General features: G+C 43.9%; 1 protein-coding gene across 1 annotated transcript in view; it reads left to right on the top strand.

Moving 5' to 3' along the window:
• The window catches only part of LOC106611476 (thyroid receptor-interacting protein 11), a 61,693-nt gene that overhangs the window by 6,583 nt on the left and 33,227 nt on the right, over window positions 1-21,883 (top strand). Inside the window, exons 4-17 of the mRNA XM_045723745.1 lie at window positions 201-473; window positions 697-765; window positions 1,244-1,412; window positions 8,008-8,340; window positions 8,617-8,654; window positions 8,756-8,854; window positions 13,839-14,054; window positions 14,303-15,028; window positions 16,520-16,678; window positions 17,200-17,367; window positions 17,833-17,917; window positions 19,721-20,106; window positions 20,258-20,386; window positions 20,604-20,717. Coding sequence (XP_045579701.1) covers window positions 201-473; window positions 697-765; window positions 1,244-1,412; window positions 8,008-8,340; window positions 8,617-8,654; window positions 8,756-8,854; window positions 13,839-14,054; window positions 14,303-15,028; window positions 16,520-16,678; window positions 17,200-17,367; window positions 17,833-17,917; window positions 19,721-20,106; window positions 20,258-20,386; window positions 20,604-20,717 — 2,964 coding nt within the window. The remainder of the gene's footprint in view (window positions 1-200; window positions 474-696; window positions 766-1,243; window positions 1,413-8,007; window positions 8,341-8,616; window positions 8,655-8,755; window positions 8,855-13,838; window positions 14,055-14,302; window positions 15,029-16,519; window positions 16,679-17,199; window positions 17,368-17,832; window positions 17,918-19,720; window positions 20,107-20,257; window positions 20,387-20,603; window positions 20,718-21,883) is intronic.

A 21,883-nucleotide genomic window follows, 5' to 3' on the forward strand; every position in this document is an offset into this window, starting at 1 on the left:
TCAATGAAACTGAAAATGCCACCATCTTGGAATATGGATAGATAAACTACAGTTTTCTGAGGGAGCATTTCACAGTGTGCTGGTATCTATCTGTCTTTCAGGACATAACTTTTTTTTGTACCTTTAAACCTGCAAGTTACTGGATGTGTCTGCTCTACTTCTAAACTGTGTCGTTATGTCATGTCATGTCACCTGTCCAGGTGGAGATCAGTCACCTGAAAGCCCGTCAGAGTGGACTACAGGAAGAGGTCCAGAAGCTACAACACTCTGCTCAATCAGTTTCCTCCGACCCTGCTGTACTTCCTGTCACCGCCGCCTCCACCACCACCACCGCCGCCCTCAACCATGGTTTCCATGGCAGCGACGAGATGGACTTCGGCGACGTCATTTGGTCCCAGCAGGAGATAAACCGCCTGTCTACGGAGGTGATGAGGCTGGAGGCTGAGGTCTCCCACTGGAGACGAGTGTCTCAGGTAGGTTTCTCTGCAACTTCGTTCGTTACGTCGACTATTAACACATTTGATCTATTACCGTTTACTATAAGGATTCGGAATGTTCATGTTAAATTCCAATAAAAAAATCCTTGGTATGAAATTCAGAGGTTTCTTCTCTAGTAATACATACACGTAAAAATCCACATTTTAAATTGAGGGATGGAATCATATCTTAATTCTGATATTTCAAAAAAAAATTCAGGCATCTGTAGCCCCAGGGGCAGGAAACGGTGACCAGGGAGAGGTCCTGAAGCTTCAGAGGATCATCAAGGTGGGAGTTTGCATGTGCTTTCTCCTTGGGAGTCTAGGCCGGGTTACTGTAAAGCAGGGCTCTCCAAACCTGTTCCTGGAGAGATACCCTCCTGTAGGTTTTAACTCCAACCCTGTTCCTGGAGAGAAACCCTCCTGTAGGTTTTAACTCCAACCCTGTTCCTGGAGTGATACCCTCCTGTAGGTTTGAACTCCAACCCCAGTTGTAACTAACCTGGTTCAGCTTATCAACCAGCTAATTATTAGAATCAGGTGCAGCTAGATTAGGGTTGGAGTTAAAACCTACAGGACTGTAGCTCTCCAGGAACAGGGTTGGAGAGCCTTGCTGTAGACCCCTTTTGCCAACTGTTTATGTAAAAAGGGCTTTATGAATCAAATTAAAATGATTGTTGAAAACCCTGCTTGGACTAAGAGAGACTGACCGTCTATATTTCCTATTTCTGTGGAACATTCTATATGATTCTATTCTACTGGGACAGGAGCTGCGTGAGGAGATGGGTCGTGAGGTAGACGAACACCAGCACGAATTAGCAGCGCTGCAGGACGCTCAGAGACAGAAGATGGCCGACGTCATACGGCGCCACCGGGACGAGCTGGCAGAGTACGAGGAGAGGATAGAGGAGCTGGAGGAACAGAAACAGACTGGAGGTGAGGAGGAACAGGAACAGACTGGGGGGGGGAGCTGGAGGAACAGGAACAGACTGGGGAGGGGAGCTGGAGGAACAGAAACAGACTGGGGGGGGAGCTGGAGGAACAGAAACAGACTGGGGGGGGAGCTGGAGGAACAGGAACAGACTGGGGGGGGGAGCTGGAGGAACAGGAACAGACTGGGGAGGGGGAGGAACAGAAACAGACTGGGGAGGGGAGCTGGAGGAACAGAAACAGACTGGGGAGCTGGAGGAACAGAAACAGACTGGGGAGCTGGAGGAACAGAAACAGACTGGGGAGGGGAGCTGGAGGAACAGAAACAGACTGGGGAGCTGGAGGAACAGAAACAGACTGGGGAGCTGGAGGAACAGAAACAGACTGGGAGGGGGAGCTGGAGGAACAGAAACAGACTGGGGAGCTGGAGGAACAGAAACAGACTGGAGGTGAGGAGGACTTGGAGGAACAGACTAGGAGGGAGGAGGAAGCATGGGCTTTAGCTTACTCTGTGTTTGCATTTCAAAAACATGCAATGTGTATTTCTGTTCATTTAAGGCCCAATGCAGCTGTTTTTATATCAGTATCAAATCATTTCCGTGTAACAATGTAGTATCTTAATGCAGTGGGGAGAGGAAAACTGAAAACTAGTTGTTATTGGCAGAGAGGCTTAGAACTCATTTTTTTCTTATTGGTCTATTAACCAATTGACCGCATGGCAGTGTTGTGTTCAAGACCACCTAAAGTCAGTCCGAGTTAAGACCACAACAATGCGAGTCCGATACTCCACCGTGATTGGAATTTTGTCAGATCGTCACCGTAATAATTGCTCAAAATGTCTGTTATTTTTGTGTTAAAAGATATTCTCCTGTACTTTTTGTATACTTTTTAGCCAGTAGTTTTGAAAGTAGCACATACGAGCCATAAAAAGTTGTCCCCGAAAATTGCGTTCTACGTCACATTTGTCCATATATGTGCACCACTTCGTTTCTCGCTCTCTGCCGTGTGTGCATCTTTCTAGCTGTGACTCAAATGACGAGGGGCTGGTACTCATTGGCTGAATCTTGAATTGCTAGACTGCTGGCCCACATGGGGGGGGGGGTGTGTGTGTAAGTGTAGGGGAAAATGGTGCTGCACAGGTTCCAGAAACGTTGCTTTCAAACTAGGGATTTCGTAGCTAATTGAGGTAAAACAGTAATTCTGCTCATATATTATGCATGTATGAACTACACATTGACACATCCAGCCCAAAGCGGGAGGATTAAAAAATACTTACTAGTCGCCAAAGTGCCGTAGCCAGTGCCGTAGCCAGTGCCGTAGCCAGTGCCGTAGCCAGTGCCGTAGCCAGTGCCAGTGCAGTAGCCAGTATTAATGAATGCAGTTAAAAAATCTTTTAATATTTCAGAAGAACATATGGATTCTTCAGCCGTTCAGAATGGTAAAACAAAATGGACGCTGAGGGCAAATAGTCACTCTACAAACTATCACTAAATAATAGATTAGACAAATACAGTGGGGCAAAAAATTATTTAGTCAGACACCAATTGTGCAAGTTCTCCCACTTAAAAAGATGAGAGGCCTGTAATTTTCATCATAGGTACACGTCAACTATGACAGACAAAATGAGAAAAGAATTCCAGAAAATCACATTGTAGGATTTTTTATTAATTTATTTGCAAATTATGGTGGAAAATAAGTATTTGGTCACCTACAAACAAGCAAGATTTCTGGCTCTCACAGACCTGTAACTTCTTCTTTAAGAGGCTCCTCTGTCTTCCACTCGTTACCTGTATTAATGGCACCTGTTTGAACTTATCAGTATAAAAGACACCTGTCCACAACCTCAAACAGTCACACTCCAAACTCCACTATGGCCAAGACCAAAGAGCTGTCAAAGGACACCAGAAACAAAATTGTAGACCTGCACCAGGCTGGGAAGACTGAATCTGCAATAGGTAAACAGCTTGGTTTGAAGAAATCAACTGTGGGAGCAATTATTAGGAAATGGAAGACATACAAGACCACTGATAATCACCCTCGATCTGGGGCTCCACGCAAGATCTCACCCTGTGGGGGTCAAAATGATCACAAGAACGGTGAGCAAAAATCCCAGAACCACACGGGGGGACCTAGTGAATGACCTGCAGAGAGCTGGGACCAAAGTAACAAAGCCTACCATCAGTAACACACTACGCCGCCAGGGACTCAAATCCTGCAGTGCCAGACGTGTCCCCCTGCTTAAGACAGTACATGTCCAGGCCCGTCTGAAGTTTGCTAGAGAGCATTTGGATGATCCAGAAGAGGATTGGGAGAATGTCATATGGTCAGATGAAACCAAAATAGAACTTTTTGGTAAAAACTCAACTAGTCGTGTTTGGAGGACAAAGAATGCTGAGTTGCATCCAAAGAACACCATACCTACTGTGAAGCATGGGGGTGGAAACATCATGCTTTGGGGCTGTTTTTCTGCAAAGGGACCAGGACGACTGATCCGTGTAAAGGAAAGAATGAATGGGGCCATGTATCGTGAGATTTTGAGTGAAAACCTCCTTCCATCAGCAAGGGCATTGAAGATGAAACGTGGCTGGGTCTTTCAGCATGACAATGATCCCAAACACACCGCCCGGGCAACGAAGGAGTGGCTTCGTAAGAAGCATTTCAAGGTCCTGGAGTGGCCTAGCCAGTCTCCAGATCTCAACCCCATAGAATATCTTTGGAGGGAGTTGAAAGTCTGTGTTGCCCAGCGACAGCCCCAAAACATCACTGCTCTAGAGATCTGCATGGAGGAATGGGCCAAAATACCAGCAACAGTGTGTGAAAACCTTGTGAAGACTTACAGAAAACGTTTGACCTGTGTCATTGCCAATAAAGGGTATATAACAAAGTATTGAGATAAACTTTTGTTATTGACCAAATACTTATTTTCCACCATAATTTGCAAATAAATTCATAAAAAATCCTACAATGTGATTTTCTGGATTTTTTTTCTCATTTTGTCTGTCATAGTTGAAGTGTACCTATGATGAAAATTACAGGCCTCTCTCATCTTTTTAAGTGGGAGAACTTGCACAATTGGTGGCTGACTAAATACTTTTTTGCCCCACTGTAGATATGTTAGAATTCACGGTCTCTCCTTAGCGAGCCAGCTACTCACAAACACTTACATTTTAGTCCTTTAGCAGATGCTCTTATCCAGAGCAGCTTAGTTAGGCCTTTCATCTCCACAAAGTTTGAGGTTACAACAGATGTAAAAGATAGTAATGTTATGAGTAAAGTAGGAAGCCCGGGTTTCAATAGGTGATATGATATACAGTGCATTCGAAAAAGTATTCAGACCCCTTGGCTTTTTCTACATTTTGTTACTTTACAGCCTTATTCTAAAATGGATGAAATTGCTTTGTCCCTCATCAATCTACAAACAATAACCCATAATGACATCACAATAACCCATAATGACATCACAATACCCCATAATGACGTAACAATAACCCACAAGGACAACGCAAAAACTGGATTTTAGACATTTTCACATTTACAGTGGGGGAAAAAAGTATTTGATCCCCTGCTGATTTTGTACGTTTGCCCACTTACAAAGAAATGATCAGTCTATAATTTTAATAGTAGGTTTATTTGAACAGTGAGAGACAGAATAACAACAAAAAAATCCAGAAAAACGCATGTCAAAAATGTTATAAAATGATTTGCATTTTAATGAGGGAAATAAGTATTTGACCCCTCTGCAAAACATGACTTAGTACTTGGTGGCAAAATCCTTGTTGGCAATCAGAGGTCAAACGTTTCTTGTAGTTGGCCACCAGGTTTGCACACATCTCAGGAGGGATTTTGTCCCACTCCTCTTTGCAGATCTTTTCCAAGTCATTAAGGTTTCGAGGCTGACGTTTGGCAACTCGAACTTTCAGCTCCCTCCACAGATTTTCTATGGGATTAAGGTCTGGAGACTGGCTAGGCTACTCCAGGACCTTAATGTGCTTCTTCTTGAGCCACTCCTTTGTTGCCTTGGCCGTGTGTTTTGGGTCATTGTCATGCTGGAATACCCATCCACGACCCATTTTCAATGCCCTGGCTGAGGGAAGGAGGTTCTCACCCAAGATTTGACGGTACATGGCCCCGTCCATTGTCCCTTTTGATGCGGTGAATTTGTCCTGTCCCCTTAGCAGAAAAACACCCCCAAAGCATAATGTTTCCACCTCCATGTTTGACGGTGGGGATGGTGTTCTTGGGGTCAGAGGCAGCATTCCTTCTCCTCCAAACACGGCGAGTTGAGTCGATGTCAAAGAGCTCCATTTTGGTTTCATCTGACCACAACACTTTCACCAGTTGTCCTCTGAATCATTCCGATGTTCATTGGCAGACTTCAGACGGGCCTGAAAATGTATTCTTGAGCAGGGGGACCTTGCGGGCACTGCAGGATTTCAGTCCTTCACGGCGTAGTGTGTTACCAATTGTTTTCTTGGTGACTATGGTCCCAGCTGCCATGAGATCATTGACAAGATCCTCCCGTGTAGTTCTGGGCTGATTCCTCACCGTTCTCATGATCTTTGCAACTCCACGAGGTGAGATCTTGCATGGAGCCCCAGGCCAAGGGAGATTGACAGTTCTTTTGTGTTTCTTCCATTTGCGAATAATCGCACCAAATGTTGTCACCTTCTCACCAAGCTGCTTGGCGATGGTCTTGTAGCCCATTCCAGCCTTGTGTAGGTCTACAATCTTGTCCCTGACATCCTTGGAGAGCTCTTTGGTCTTGGCCATGGTGGAGAGTTTGGAATCTGATTGATTGATTGCTTCTGTGGACAGGTGTCTTTTTTTACAGGTAACAAGCTGCGGTTAGGAGCACTCCCTTTAAGAGTGTGCTCCTAATCTCAGCTCGTTACCTGTATAAAAGACACCTGGGAGCCAGAAATCTTTCTGATTGAGAGGGGGTCAAATACTTATTTCCCTCATTAAAATGCAAATCAATTTATAACATTTTTGACATGCGTTTTTCTGGATATTTTTGTTATTCTGTCTCTCACTGTTCAAATAAACCTACCATTAAAATTATAGACTGATCCTTTCTTTGTCAGTGGGCAAACATACAAAATCAGCAGGGGATCAAATACTTTCCCCCCCCACTGTATATAAAAAAATAAAAAAACGGAAATATCACATTTACATAATTATTCTGACCCTTTACTCAGTACTTTGTTGAAGCACCTTTGGCATCGATTACAGCCTCAAGTCTTCTTGGGTATGACGCTACAAGCTTGGCACACCTGTATTTGGGGAGTTTCTCCCATTCTTCTCTGCAGATCCTCTCAAGCTCTGTCAGGTTGGATGGGGAGCGTCGCTGCACGGCTATTTTCAGGTCTCTCCAGAGACGTTCAATCTGGTTCAAGTCCGGGCTCTGGATGGGCCACTCAAGGACATTCAGAGACTTGTTCCAAAGCCACTCCTGAGTTTTCATGTCTGTATGCTTAGGGTCGTTGTCCTGTTGGAAGGTGAACCTTTACCCCAGTCTGAGGTCCTGAGGGCTCTGGAGCAGGTTTTCTTTAAGGATATCGTTGTACTTTGCTCTGTTAATCTTTCCCTCGATCCTGTCTAGTGTCCCAATCCCTGCCACTGAAAAAAATCCCCACAGCATGATGCTGCCACCATCAGATGTGACGCTTGGGATTCAGGTCAAAGAGTTCCATTTTTGTTTCATCAGGCCAGAGAATCTTGTTTTTCTTTAGGTGCCTTTTGGCAAACTCCAAGCAGGCTCTCATGTGGCTTTTACTGAGAAGTGGCTTCCATCTGGAAACTCTACCATAAAGGCCTGATTGGTGGAGTGCTGCAGAGATGGTTGTCCTTCTGGAAGGTTCTCCCATCTCCACAGAGGAACTCTGGAGCTCTGTTAAGAGTGACCATTGGGTTCTTGGTCACCTCCCTGACCAAGGCCCTTCTCCCCTGATTGCTCAGTTTGGCCGGCGGTCAGCTCTAGGAAGAGTCTTGGTGCTTCCAAACTTCTTTCATTTAAGAATGATGGCGGCTACTGTGTTCTTGGTGGCCTTCTATGCTGCAGAAATGTTTTGGTACCTTTCCCCAGATATGTGCCTTGACACAATCCTGTCTCGGAGCTCTACGGACAATTCCTTTTACAATTAAACCTCATGGCTTGATTTTTGCTCTGACATGTACTGTCAACTGTGGGACCTTATATAGACAGGTGTGTGCCTTTCCAAATCATGTCCAATCAATTACATTTACCACAGGTGGACTCCAATCAAGTTGTTGAAACATCTCAAGGATGATCAATGGAAACAGGATGCACCTGAGCTCAATTTAGAATCTCATAGCAAAGCATCTGAATACTTTTATGTAAATATTTCTAAAAACCTGTTTTTACTTTGTCATTTTGGGGGTATTGTGTGTAGATTAATGAGGTAAAAAAATGTATTTAATTCATTTTAGAATAAGGCTGTAACGTAACAAAATGTGGACAAAGGGAAGTGTCTCAATACTCATTCCGAATGCTCTGTACCTGTGACTGATTTCTCCACCCTGACCTAAGACTCTCATACATTTCCCTTACATGTTACCCTCTGTATCCAAACTCTTCCAGGTACTAGTCCAGCCACAGCCAACGCTCTTCAGGAGTCCTCCATGCTCTCAGACCTCCAGAACACCATCCAGTCCCTACAGGAGGCAGCAGAGGAGCAGGAGGAGCGGCTGAAGGAGGTGACAGCTAATCTGGAGGAGGCAGGGAGGAGACAGGCCACGCTGCAGCAGGAGAAAGAGGAGGCGCAGGCAGAGAACGCTGAGCTGCTGCAGAACTACACTCGGCTGCAGACGTCTGTCACAGAGCTCCAGTCACGTGTCCAGGAGCAGGAGGGGAAAGCCCGGAATAAGGCTCAGCTAGACCAGGAGATACAGGGGCTGAGGAATGCTCTCGCAGGTACAGTCTCAGTATTTATTTTTTAATTTATTTTTTATTTAACATTTATTTTAACAAGTAAGACATATTATGAGACCTAGGTCTCTTTTACAAATGCTCCCTGTATAATACAATATAAATATACACAAAGTATAGTGAGGGTAAACTGAAATTCAAATTTTCCATTCAGGTTACTGACTGATTTGAAATGGAATTGATTCTATTCCTTGAGTGGGTTTTAGTTATTTGTCAAAAGCTCAGGTTAACTCCAACTTTTTTTGGGGTCATCTTTTCAAGGTGCAGAGAAGGAGATCTCTACTCTGAAGAGTCTTCAGGTATCTATCCTGATCACGTAATGTATTTACAATGGTGTTGAAATATGTAGTTTATTCTGTGATCGTCCTGCTTTAATGATTGTGTTGATTGTTTGGAACAGAGTGAAACAAAGATGGAGGTGGAACACGCCGACATTCTAGAACTCAACACTATCATCGGGACGTTGAGGAAGGAGAACGAATTGGTGGAACAAGACAAGGTGGGTGTTTACTCTCAAATGGAAACTTCACTTGGGAAATTACTTTTTTTATACAAGTTAACACAACTTAAAGTTGTATATGAGTTGAGTTCTGTTTGCTAATGGCCATCATTTGTAAAATAATAATTTGTTCTTAACTGACCTAGTTACATAAAGGTTAAATAAATAATGTAATATATAAAAAATGTAAAAAAATGTGTGTGTATATATATATATCAAATTTATTTATAAAGCCCTTCGTACATCAGCTGATATCTCAAAGTGCTGTACAGAAACCCAGCCTAAAACCCCAAACAGCAAGCAATGCAGGTCTAGAAGCACGGTGGCTAGGAAAAACTCCCTAGAAAGGCCAGAACCTAGGAAGAAACCTAGAGAGGAACCAGGCTATGAGGGGTGGCCAGTCCTCTTCTGGCTGTGCCGGGTGGAGATTATAACAGAACATGGCCAAGATGTTCAAATGTTCATAGATGACCAGCAGGGTCAAATAATAATAATCACAGTGGATGTCAAGGGTGCAACAAGTCAGCACCTCAGGAGTAAATGTCAGTTGGCTTTTCATAGCCAACCATTCAGAGTATCTCTACCACCCCTGCTGTCTCTAGAGAGTTGAAAACAGCAGGTCTGGGACAGGTAGCACGTCCGGTGAGCAGGTCAGGGTTCCATAGCCACAGGCAGAACAGTTGAAACTGGAGCAGCAGCACGGCCAGGTGGACTGGGGTCAGCAAGGAGTCATCAGGCCAGGTAGTCCTGAGGCATGGTCCTAGGGCTCAGAGAGAGAGAGAGGTCGAGAGAGAGAGGTCGAGAGAGAGAGGTCGAGAGAGAGAGGTCCTTCACAGTTTTATTTGAGACGACTGTACAACCATCCAGATTAATTGTCAGATTTAACAGAAGATCTCTTTGTTTCTTGGGACCTAGAACAAGAATCTCTGTTTTGTCCGAGTTTAAAAGTAGAACATTTGCATATGTGTATGTATGCATGTATGTTTAACTGTCCCGGCACCTCTGTTAGAAAGTGTAATATAAACTCTGGGGCCAGTTTATTAGGTACACCACCCCGTTCATGAAAATGGTTCATTCCTACTGACAGTGAGTCACATCGCCATGGCTTGCTATATAAAGCAGGCAGACAGGCATCGAGGCATTCAGTTACTGTCTGATTGAACGTTAGAATGGGCAAAACGAGGTATGATCGTCGGTGCCAGTCGTGCTGGTTCCGGTATCTCAGAAACGGCCAGCCTCCTGGGCTTGTCACACACAAGTGTATAGGGGTTTTACCGAGAACGGTGCGACAAACAAAAAAACATCCAGTCAGCGGGAGTCCTGTGGGTGAAAAACAGCTCGTTGACGAGAGAGGTCCAAGGAGAACGGCAAGAATTGTGCAAGTTAACAGGCGGGCCACAAACAGGCAAATTATGACTCAGTTCAACAGCGGCGCGCGGAACGGCATCTCAGAACACACAACTCGTCGATTCTTGTCACGGATGGGCTGTTGCAGCAGACAACCACACCGGGTTCCAGTCCTATCGGCTAAAAACAAGAAGAGGCTCCAGTGGGCACGGGATCACCAACACTGGACAATTGAAGAGTGGAAAAACATATCCTGGTCTGACTAATCCCAGTTCCTGTTACATCATTCTGATGGCGTAGTCAGTTTTTGGCATAAGCAGCATGAGTCCATGGCTCCATCCTGTCTGGTTTCAACGGTACAGGCTGGTGGTGTAATGGTGTGGGGAATGTTTTCCTGGCACATGTTAGGTCCCTTAATACCAATTAAGCATAATTTCCATACCCCGAAGAATTCAGGATGTTCTGGAGGCAAAGGGGGGGGGGGGTACAGTACTAGATAATAAACAAGTGTATATGTTCAACTGTACCGACTCCTCTGTTAGGTTTCATATGTAGGTTTAACTGCTCCTCTGTTAGGTTTTGTGTTTGTGTGTGTGTGTGTGTGTGTGTGTGTGTGTGTGTGTGTGTGTGTGTGTGTGTGTGTGTGTGTGTGTGTGTGTGTGTGTATATATATATATGTGTATTATGTGTGTGTGTGTGTGTGTATATATGTATGTATGTGTGTGTATGTATGTGTATACACTGCTCAAAAAAATAAAGGGAACACTTAAGCAACACAATGTAACTCCAAGTCAATCACACTTCTGTGAAATCAAACTGTCCACTTAGAAAGAAACACTGATTGACAATAAATGTCACATGCTGTTGTGCAAATGGAATAGACAACAGGTGGAAATTATAGGCAATTAGCAAGACACCCCCAATAAAGGAGTGGTTCTGCAGGTGGGGACCACAGACCACTTCTCAGTTCCTATGCTTCCTGGCTGATGTTTTGGTCACTTTTGAATGCTGGCGGTGCTTTCACTCTAGTGGTAGCATGAGACGGAGTCTACAACCCACACAAGTGGCTCAGGTAGTGCAGCTCATCCAGGAGGGCACATCAATGCGAGCTGTGGCAAGAAGGTTTGCTGTGTCTGTCAGCGTAGTGTCCAGAGCATGGAGGCGCTACCAGGAGACAGGCCAGTACATCAGGAGACGTGGAGGAGGCCGTAGGAGGGCAACAACCCAGCAGCAGGACCGCTACCTCCGCCTTTGTGCAAGGAGGAGCAGGAGGAGCACTGCCAGAGCCCTGCAAAATGACCTCCAGCAGGCCACAAATGTGCATGTGTCTGCTCAAACGGTCAGAAACAGACTCCATGAGGGTGGTATGAGGGCCCGACGTCCACAGGTGGGGGTTGTGCTTATAGCCCAACACCGTACAAGACGTTTGGCATTTGCCAGAGAACACCAAGATTGGCATATTCGCCACTGGCGCCCTGTGCTCTTCACAGATGAAAGCAGGTTCACACTGAGCACATGTGACAGACGTGACAGAGTCTGGAGACGCCGTGGAGAGCGTTTTGCTGCCTGCAACATCCTCCAGCATGACCGGTTTGGCGGTGGGTCAGTCATGGTGTGGGGTGGCATTTCTTTGGGGGGCCGCACAGCCCTCCATGTGCTCGCCAGAGGTAGCCTGACTGCCATTAGGTACCGAGATGAGATCCTCAGACCCCTTGTGAGACCATATGCTGGTGCGGTTGGCCCTGGGTTCCTCCTAATGCAAGACAATGCTAGACCTCATGTGGCTGGAGTGTGTCAGCAGTTCCTGCAAGAGGAAGGCATTGATGCTATGGATTGGCCCGCCCGTTCCCCAGACCTGAATCCAATTGAGCACATCTGGGACATCATGTCTCGCTCCATCCACCAACGCCACGTTGCACCACAGACTGTCCAGGAGTTGGCGGATGCTTTAGTCCAGGTCTGGGAGGAGATCCCCCAGGAGACCATCCGCCACCTCATCAGGAGCATGCCCAGGCGTTGTAGGGAGGTCATACAGGCATGTGGAGGCCACACACACTACTGAGCCTCATTTTGACTTGTTTTAAGGACATTACATCAAAGTTGGATCAGCCTGTAGTGTGGTTTTCCACTTTAATTTTGAGTGTGACTCCAAATCCAGACCTCCATGGGTTTATAAATTGGATTTCCATTGATTATTTTTGTGTTTTTGTTGTCAGCACATTCAACTATGTAAAGAAAAAAGTATTTAATAAGATTATTTAATTCATTCAGATCTCGGATGTGTTATTTTAGTGTTCCCTATATTTTTTTGAGCAGTGTATATATATATATATATATATATGTGTGTGTGTGTGTGTGTGTGTGTGTGTGTGTATGTTTAATATGTAGGTTCAACTGCTCCTCTGTTAGGCGGATAATGACCAGTAGGAGACAGATGTACAGAACATACTTCATTCCACACTCGTGACAGACGGACGGACACACACAGTGATAGGAATTGGACTGATGGGTAGTAGTGATAGTGGAAGTGGTTTATGGTTTGACGCACTAGGTCATGTGATTTAAGTGTCTTATTAGAGGTCAAAGGTTATTAGTCACATGCTTGGTAATCAACAGTTGTGGACTAACAGTGAAATGCTTCCTGACGGGACCTTCCCAACAATACAGAGAGAAAGAAAATAGAGAAATAATAGATAAATATCAAATGTAATAATAAATACACAATGAACAATGATTACTAGGCTTTATACACAGGGTACCAGTACTGAGTAATGATAACTAGGCTATATACACAGGGTACCAGTACTGAGTAATGATAACTAGGCTATATACACAGGGTACCAGTACTGAGTAATGATAACTAGGCTTTATACACAGGGTACCTGTACTGAGTAATGATAACTAGGCTTTATACACAGGGTACCAGTACTGAGTAATGATAACTAGGCTATATACACAGGGTACCAGTACTGAGTAATGATAACTAGGCTATATACACAGGGTACCAGTACTGAGTAATGATAACTAGGCTATATACACAGGGTACCAGTACTGAGTAATGATAACTAGCCTTTATACACAGGGTACCAGTACTGAGTAATGATAACTAGGCTATATACACAGGGTACCAGTACTGAGTAATGATAACTAGGCTATATACACAGGGTACCAGTACTGAGTAATGATAACTAGGCTATATACACAGGGTACCAGTACTGAGTAATGATAACTAGGCTTTATACACAGGGTACCAGTACTGAGTAATGATAACTAGGCTTTATACACAGGGTACCAGTACTGAGTAATGATAACTAGGCTATATACACAGGGTACCAGTACTGAGTAATGATAACTAGGCTTTATACACAGGGTACCAGTACTGAGTAATGATAACTAGGCTTTATACACAGGGTACCAGTACTGAGTCAATGAGCAGGAGTACGAGGTAATTGAGGTAGATATGTACATATAACTATGAATAAAGTGTAATAGTGAGTTGCCTCAGAGAGGGTTAGAGTGGGCCCTGAGAAGGGTTTTCTACGTTGGCGTTTGCTGTTCGATGAGAGCTATTTTCAGTTGGATTATTTCATTACTGTTGACATTTTTTTTTTAAATGTTTTTCTTTTTTCCTCCTTAGCGGAATCTACAGGAGAGACTTGCCAGGGCCGAGGAGAGAGTAGAGTCAGACAGCCTTGATGGAGGGGAGTCCTCCCTAGCCGCCACAGAGCAGGTATCAGTGCTGAGGGCAGAGCTAGAGAAGAGGGAGCAGTTTTTGAGAGAGATCCAGGAGGAACGAGATACCCTCCTCAACGAGCTGGAAGAACTGGACAGACAGAACCAGCAGGCTACACAGGTCTGGTTTGAACTTGTACAGACTACACTGGGTTTTTTTGAACAGGGAAATGGTCATTTCATTGTGAATTTAGTTAAAGACAAGGTTACGTGATCAGTTTATGGTTTGTCACTCACATTTGTGTTATGCTATCAAACAAGTCTACAGTCTACAAAGCTTATATTAGTCAGACACACAGCAAAGTAACACTACCTAGACGAGGTTATTGACATGTTTATTGTTTTTTGTGTTGTGTCTCCACGTTACAGCATGTGATCTCAGTGAAGGAGCAGCTCTCTGTTCAGCTAAAGGAATCTGAAGCTGTTGTGGCGAGGCTTCAATCAGAGCTCAGTACCACCACCGACCAGACGGTGGCACTGCAGCAAGAGCTACAGGCCCAGCAAGAGAAACTGAGCCAGAGTGCCTTCACTCTCAACGACCTACACATGGGCAAGCAGCAGCTGGAGGGCACCATTACGGAGCTGAGAGACAAACTTGGACGGGTAACAGAGATGGGCAAGGAGGCACGCAGGGAGACCCAGGAATTCCAAAGAACCATACTGGAGAGGGAAGAGCAGCTGTCTGCTGCCCGGGCAGAGCTGTGTGAGGCTGGGGAGAGAGGGAGAGAATCCGGGGGGTCCAGAGAGGAGCTGGAGGAGCTCAGGAGAGAGCTGGCTGAGATGAGGAGCTCCCAGGAGAAAGTGATGTCAGAAGACTATGAGATGAAGATGGAGAAGCAGAGGCTGAAGACAGAGGCTGAGCAGGCCCAGGGGAGGATAGAGGAGCTGGCCAGGCAGGTCAGGGAGGTCCAGGCCGCTCTCACCAGGACGGTCCTGGAGAAGGACACCCGTATCGAGGCTCTGAAGCTGGAGAAGAGCCAGCTGGAAGGGGAACTGAGCCAGGCAGAGAAGGGACTACAGGAGCAGGTCAGGCAGTACCAGCAAACCATCGAGGAGCTGACCGCTGCCCGCTCCATGGACGCCTCGGCACTGCAGGTCCACTGTTGTTTTAATCAATTTATCTATCTTCATTTCATTTTTGTTTATATATTTTAGATATTTTCAAGGTATTCTCTGATGTTATTGAACAGAGAGAGATGGATGTCAGTGGGCAGGTACAGAGAGAGGTTATGTCAAAGGCCCCTAGTCTGGATTTTAACATATGCAGACATTGTAAGCCAGGGGTGTCAAACTCATTCCATGGAGGGACTAGTGTCTGCAGGTTTTTTGTGTTTCTCCTTTCAATTAGGACCTAGACATCCAGGTGAGGGGAGTTCCTAACTCATTTGTGACCTCATTTCATCAATCAAGTACAAGGGAGGAGCAGAAATCCGCAGACTCTCGGCCATCCGTGGACCCATGTTGTAGACGATGTGTGCCGGAGACTGCTGCATTAGGACACTGTTAGACCAGCCAGGACACTTAATATCTTCATTTATCATTAGGATACTGTTAGACCAGCCAGGACACTTAATATCTTCATTTATCATTAGGACACTGTTAGACCAGCCAGGACACTTAATATCTATGTTTATCATTAGGATACTGTTAGACCAGCCAGGACACTTAATATCTTCATTTATCATTAGGATACTGTTAGACCAGCCAGGACACTTAATATCTTCATTTATCATTAGGACACTGTTAGACCAGCCAGGACACTTAATATCTATGTTTATCATTAGGATACTGTTAGACCAGCCAGGACACTTAATATCTTCATTTACCATTAGGATACTGTTAGACCAGCCAGGACACTTAATATCTTCATTTATCATTAGGACACTGTTAGACCAGCCAGGACACTTAATATCTATGTTTATCATTAGGATACTGTTAGACCAGCCAGGACACTTAATATCTTCATTTACCATTAGGATACTGTTAGACCAGCCAGGACACTTAATATCTTAATTTATCATTAGGATACTGTTAGACCAGCCAGGACACTTAATATCTTTGTTTATCATTAGGATACTGTTAGACCAGCCAGGACACTTAATATCGAATCCCCGAGCTGACAAGGTAAAAATCTGTCGTTCTGCCCCTTGTCAGCTCGGGGATTCGATTCAGCAACCTTTCGGTTACTGTCCCAACGCTCTAACCACTAGGCTACCTGCCGCCCCAAATGTTAAACGAAGATATTTAGTGTCCTGGCTGGTCTAGCAATATCTTAATTTATCATTAGGAAGTTAACCCACTGTTCCCCGGTAGGCCGTCATTGTAAATAAGAATTTGTTCTTAACTGACTTGCGTAGTTAAATAAAAAAATGTTTTAATTAAGAATTTAAAAAATCATTATGATACTGTTAGAGACCAGCCAGGACACTTAATATCTTAATTTATCTGGCTTCATTTCATATTTATCTAGAAAGTTGTTTTATCTTTCTCACTTAATATTTTCATTTAATTTGTTAAGCATTGACTTTGAACCAAATGTTTTGTTTATAGTGCTATATAAATCAAGTTTGATTTGATTACTTGCAGACGGAGCATGAGAGGACCGTGAGGCTGAACCAGGAGAAAGATCTGGAGATCTTCCAGCTCAGAAGAGACGTGGAGCAGATGGCCTCCGACCACAGAGACACCAACGAGATGTTGTCCATCACCGTGGCCGGACAGAAACAGCTGACCGACCTCCTCCAGGTCAGCTGACATACCATAGAGTTAGATAGAGGACTCATCTTTTACGTTATAAACGGGTATATCCACGAGTCCTTTTTATCTAACTCTGTGACAGACCTTTCTGACATTTAAAGGGTCAATCTGCAGTTAAAACAACTACAAAGCGGTCACCCTGTCACCTTTTGGGGTATTAAGGCTAGATATGGCTGCAGAAATGTAATGACTCTCATAATTCATAGACAGAGCTATGGATGCAAGGACTGACTACAAGATCAAAATGGTAAATGGAACCATGTGTTGGAGCTATACAGTGTTTGTTTACAATTACGATGTTTACAAACAATGGAGTGGAACGTTTGTTTTCTGATGGGGACAGTTGAACGAAGCTCATGAGACATTTATAAGTTATATATTTTTTTCTATAATCAATGCCGTTATATATCACAAATTTACAAGTACAAAAATGTATGTAGGAATTGCAGATTGCGCCTTTCATAAAACTGTTATTTTAATTTTTTTTAATTGTAAATGTGAATCTCCAGGAGAAGGACTCCTTCACAGAGAGCCTGAGAGCTAACATGGCCGCCACCCAGAGGGAGCTGGAGGCCGTGGTCCAGGCAGCCACCCAGGAGGCTGAGACCCTGAGAGGAGCTCTGGAGGAGAAGGACAAGCAGCTGGGAGGCATGAAGGAGGACAAGAGCCACCTGAAGGTACGTCTACAATATGTAGGACATGGGTAACGTGCAATGTATCTATTATGCTATTCATTTGGATAGTGACACATGTTGAGTGTGTAATGTACAGTGTCTATTTTGTATACAGCAGTACTGTGTGTCTGTTACTTTTCCCCTCGGGGAAAGTTCATTCTCACCGCTTACCTTTCTCACTGACTCCTCAACCATGACTGAACTACCCGGCCTGCCGTGACTGAACTACCCGGCCTGCCGTGACTGAACTACCCGGCCTGCCGTGACTGAACTACCCGGCCTGCCGTGACTGAACTACCCGGCCTGCCGTGACTGAACTACCCGGCCTGCCGTGACAGTCCATCTAATCATTAGTTATTTGTTTTTGTTTTTATAAATTGCAGTGTTGTTCCCCCCCTGGTTTTAAAGTATTTTGAGATGATAAATGAATGTAAATAAAAGTGTAATAACAGATGATTATCCCATCAGGAGGAGATTGATCGCCTCAGGGACCAGCAGAACAGACCCCAGCACTCCGGCCTGTCCGAGCCACGCACCCTGGACATCATCACAGGTAAATAGAATTGGCTATCTGCTGTTGTTTATAATATTATGTGAGTTCGTCTGTATGTATTGTCATAGCTCCAGACTAACGTTTTCCCTTGGTGGCACCAGCCCATGATTTGGTGTCACCCCAAAAAATAAGTTTTGCAGCCGTCACGTAATAAATACATTTCAAATCAAACTTTATTTGTCACGTGCGCCGAATACAACAGGTGTGGACCTTACAGTGAAATGCTTACTTACAGGCTCTAACCAACAGTGCAAATTTTAAGTAAAAAAATAGGTATTAGGTGAACAATAGATAACTAAAGAAAAACCAGTAAAAAAAACCAGTAAAAAGACAATAAATAATAACAGTAGAGGCTATATACAGTAGAGGCTATATACAGTAGGGGCTATATACAGCAGGGGCTGTGCACAGTAGAGGGGCTGTGCACGGTAGAGGGGCTGTGCACAGTAGAGGGGCTACATACAGACACTGGTTAGTCAGGCTGATTGAGATAGTATGTACATGTAGATATGGTTAAAGTGACTATGCATATATGATGAACAGAGAGTAGCAGTAGCGTAAAAAGAGGGGTTGGCGGGTGGCGGGACACAATGCAGATAGTCCGGGTAGCCAGTGTGTAGAGGCAGCGGTTAGTCAGGCCAATTGAGGTATGTACATGTAGATATGGTTAAAGTGACTATGCATATATGATAAGCAGAGTAGCAGCAGCGTAAAAGAGGTGTTGGGGACACACACTAAGTGTAATTATTGTGATAATTCTATTATATAGTAATAATTATTTGTATTATTATTATTATTATTATTATTATAAATAATTCTCATAATTTCTTCCTAAGTAATTATGAAGTCATTCACAATACTTCATTAAGAAGTGTAATAGACTCGTGAAATTGTATTCAATAAATACGTTGTTCCATCTAACAGTCCAAACAGGAATACGTGATAATAAATATTTTATTATGCATCCTCAATCCACTCATTTGATATGAGTTTTGGGTTGAACATTATGCACATTTTATTATATCTTACTGTCAAAACAGGGCTCCAGAATTAGGTATTTTTTGTTGTTCGATTTTGATTCATTTTCCGTCATCTTTTATGTGCGATGCACAATTTTTTTTATATATAGGCCTAATTCGATTGGTTCTAGCTCACCACCTGAGGAAGTAGAAACTCAAAACACGTAAGCTAGATCGCTAACTTTAAACACAACACCATGTATTAATCTAACAGTAAATGTAAGTCCTAATAAAAACATACGTTGCGATGTGGCCTAGTTCACTCGTGATGGCCGAGGTTGTTACGTATTACAAAGCCATACCAGATTAGACGTCTTGATTTGTAAAATAGTGTGTGCTTTGCGCTCGGTAATGAGCGTTAAGAAATAAACATTACACCTATAGAAAGCGTTGACTGTCCTCTCTTTAATTTGGTCAAATAATTGCTTCCAAAGTAGAAGTTTTCAAGCAATTCTGAGAGGTGTGAGAGAGGCTCACTCATTACAGCAGCCGGTCCCAGCGAAACAGGCACAGCGGTAGGGGCAGACCCTTTTTATTACAGCAATCATGAGGATAATGCCTTTTACTGTTTAACAAATTCATGGTTTTATCCGCCCCAGAAAATAGGAAGTTTTGATTGAGGTGACCAGGTAGAATGTTCAGTGCGAACAATAAAAATGTAACTCGTACAAAGGGTCGCAAAATACTTAAAAAAAAAAAAAAAAAGTCGCAGTCTGGAGTCCTGCAAAAAGGAATTGCCTCATTGACGACAGTCACATTCAGATTCAGAAAATGTGAATCACAGAACTGGAGAATGAGATCAGCCAGCTGAAGAGCTCCAGAGACGGGCTGGAGGATGAGGGGCACTCCCTGAAGAGGAGAGTGGAGGAGCAGCGGGGTCACCTCCTCTCCTCCCAGCAGTCTCTCCTGGCGCAGCAGAATGAGTTGGAGCAGGCCCACCAACGCCACGAGCAGAGCAGAGAGAACTACGATAGGCTGATCCACGCCAAGGACGAGGAGATTGGGCGCCTGCAGCAGGAAGTAGATCACCTCGGCCACACCCACTCCTCCCAGGAACAGGAAGGGGTCATCCTCCAACAGGAAGACAAGACCCAGTCGTCACTGAATAACGGAGAGAACGACAACGAGAAACATGACCTGTCAAAGGTGGAGATAAACCGTCTGGTGAAGGTATTTCCTGCATTTTATTATTTAATAATAATCTACAAAATAATCTGACTTCTGTTAAATGACAAAAAAAAAAGAAAAATAAATGTAATCATCCATCTCACTTGACTTGAGCAACAGTGGCCTTGCTAATACATGTAATCTGAACCTGAAGGGCATCAAGGAGAAGGAGACTGAGATCAGCCAGCTGAATGAGAGGAACATGAACCTGACCAGACAGCTGGACCAACTGGTGGTCTCCAGAGAGGAGATTGGGAAACTCTCCCAGATGGTCTTGCAGAAGGTATGTATCTTTAAAAGGACAATATGCAGTTCAAACAACTGTTTTAGTAAAAAGCTGGAGGGATGGGGGCTGGAGAAATGTAACGTCTCTCAAATTCATCGACGGTACTATGGATGCGAAGAATTGACCATCCATGATATCAAATGTATAGTTTAACCATGTTTTGAGGCTATGTAACGTTTTGTCTTATTGAAATATACCATTTATTTCTCTGAAGGACCTGGAGATCCAGGCACTGCATGTTAGAGTCTCCCTTGGGGGAGGAGGCCACAACCAGGACGTGATATTCCTCCAGCAGCAACTGCAGGCTTACGCTGTTGAGAGAGAGCAGGTCACAATCACAATCAGAATAAACTTTATTTGCCAAGTAGACTGCATGTAGACTACAGTTCAAAAGTCTGGGGTCACTTAGAAATGTCCTTGTTTTTAAAAGAAAAGCACTTTTTTATTTTTATTTTTGTCCGTTTTTAAAATAACATCAAATTGATCAGAAATACAGTGTAGACATTGTTGTTGTAAATGACTATTGTAGCTGGAAATGGCAGATTTTTTTTAATGGAATATCTACATTGGCGTACAGAGGCCCATTATCAGCAACCATCACTCCTGTGTTCCAATGGCACGTTGTGTTAGCTAACCCAAGTTTATCATTTTAAAAGGCTAATTGATCATTAGAAAACCCTTTTGCAATTATGTTAGCACAGCTGAAAACTGTTGTCCTGATTAAAGAAGCAATAAAACTGGCCTTTAGACTAGTTGAGTATCTGGAGCATCAGCATTTGTGGGTTTGATTACAGGCTCAAAATAGCCAGAAACAAAGACCTTTCTTCTGAAACTTGTCAGTCTATTCTTGTTCTGAGAAATGAAGGCTATTCCATGCAAGAAATTGCCAAGAAACTGAAGATCTCGTACAATGCTGTGTGCTACTCCCTTCACAGAACAATGCAAACTGTCTCTAACCAGAATAGAAAGAGGAGTGGGAGGCCCCGGTGCACAACTGAGCAAGAGGACAAGTACATTAGTGTCTAGTTTGAGAAACAGACGCCTCACAAGTCCTCAACTGGCAGCTTCATTAAATAGTACCCGCAAACACCAGTCTCAATGTCAACAGCGAAGAGGTGACTCTGGGATGCTGGCCTTCTAGGCAGAGTTCCTCTGTTCAGTGTCTGTGTTCTTTTGCCCATCTTATCTTTTTTTTTTATTGGCCAGTCTGAGATATGGCTTTTTCTTTGCAACTCTGCCTAGAAGGCCAGCATCCCGGGGTTGCCTCTTCACTGTTGACGTTGAGACTGGTGTTTTGCGAGTGTTCTGCATTTATCTAATGACACATTTGCCTTTTAAAATGATTAATCTTGGATTAGCTAACACAACGTGCCACTGGAACAAAGTAGTGATGGCTGCTGATAATGGGCTTCTGTACGCCTATGTAGATATTCCATAAAAAATCTGCCGTTTCCAGCTACAATAGTCATTTACAACATTAACAATGTACACTGT

Source organism: Salmo salar, chromosome ssa09 (genome assembly GCF_905237065.1).
Source record: "Salmo salar chromosome ssa09, Ssal_v3.1, whole genome shotgun sequence".
NCBI lineage: Eukaryota > Metazoa > Chordata > Actinopteri > Salmoniformes > Salmonidae > Salmo > Salmo salar.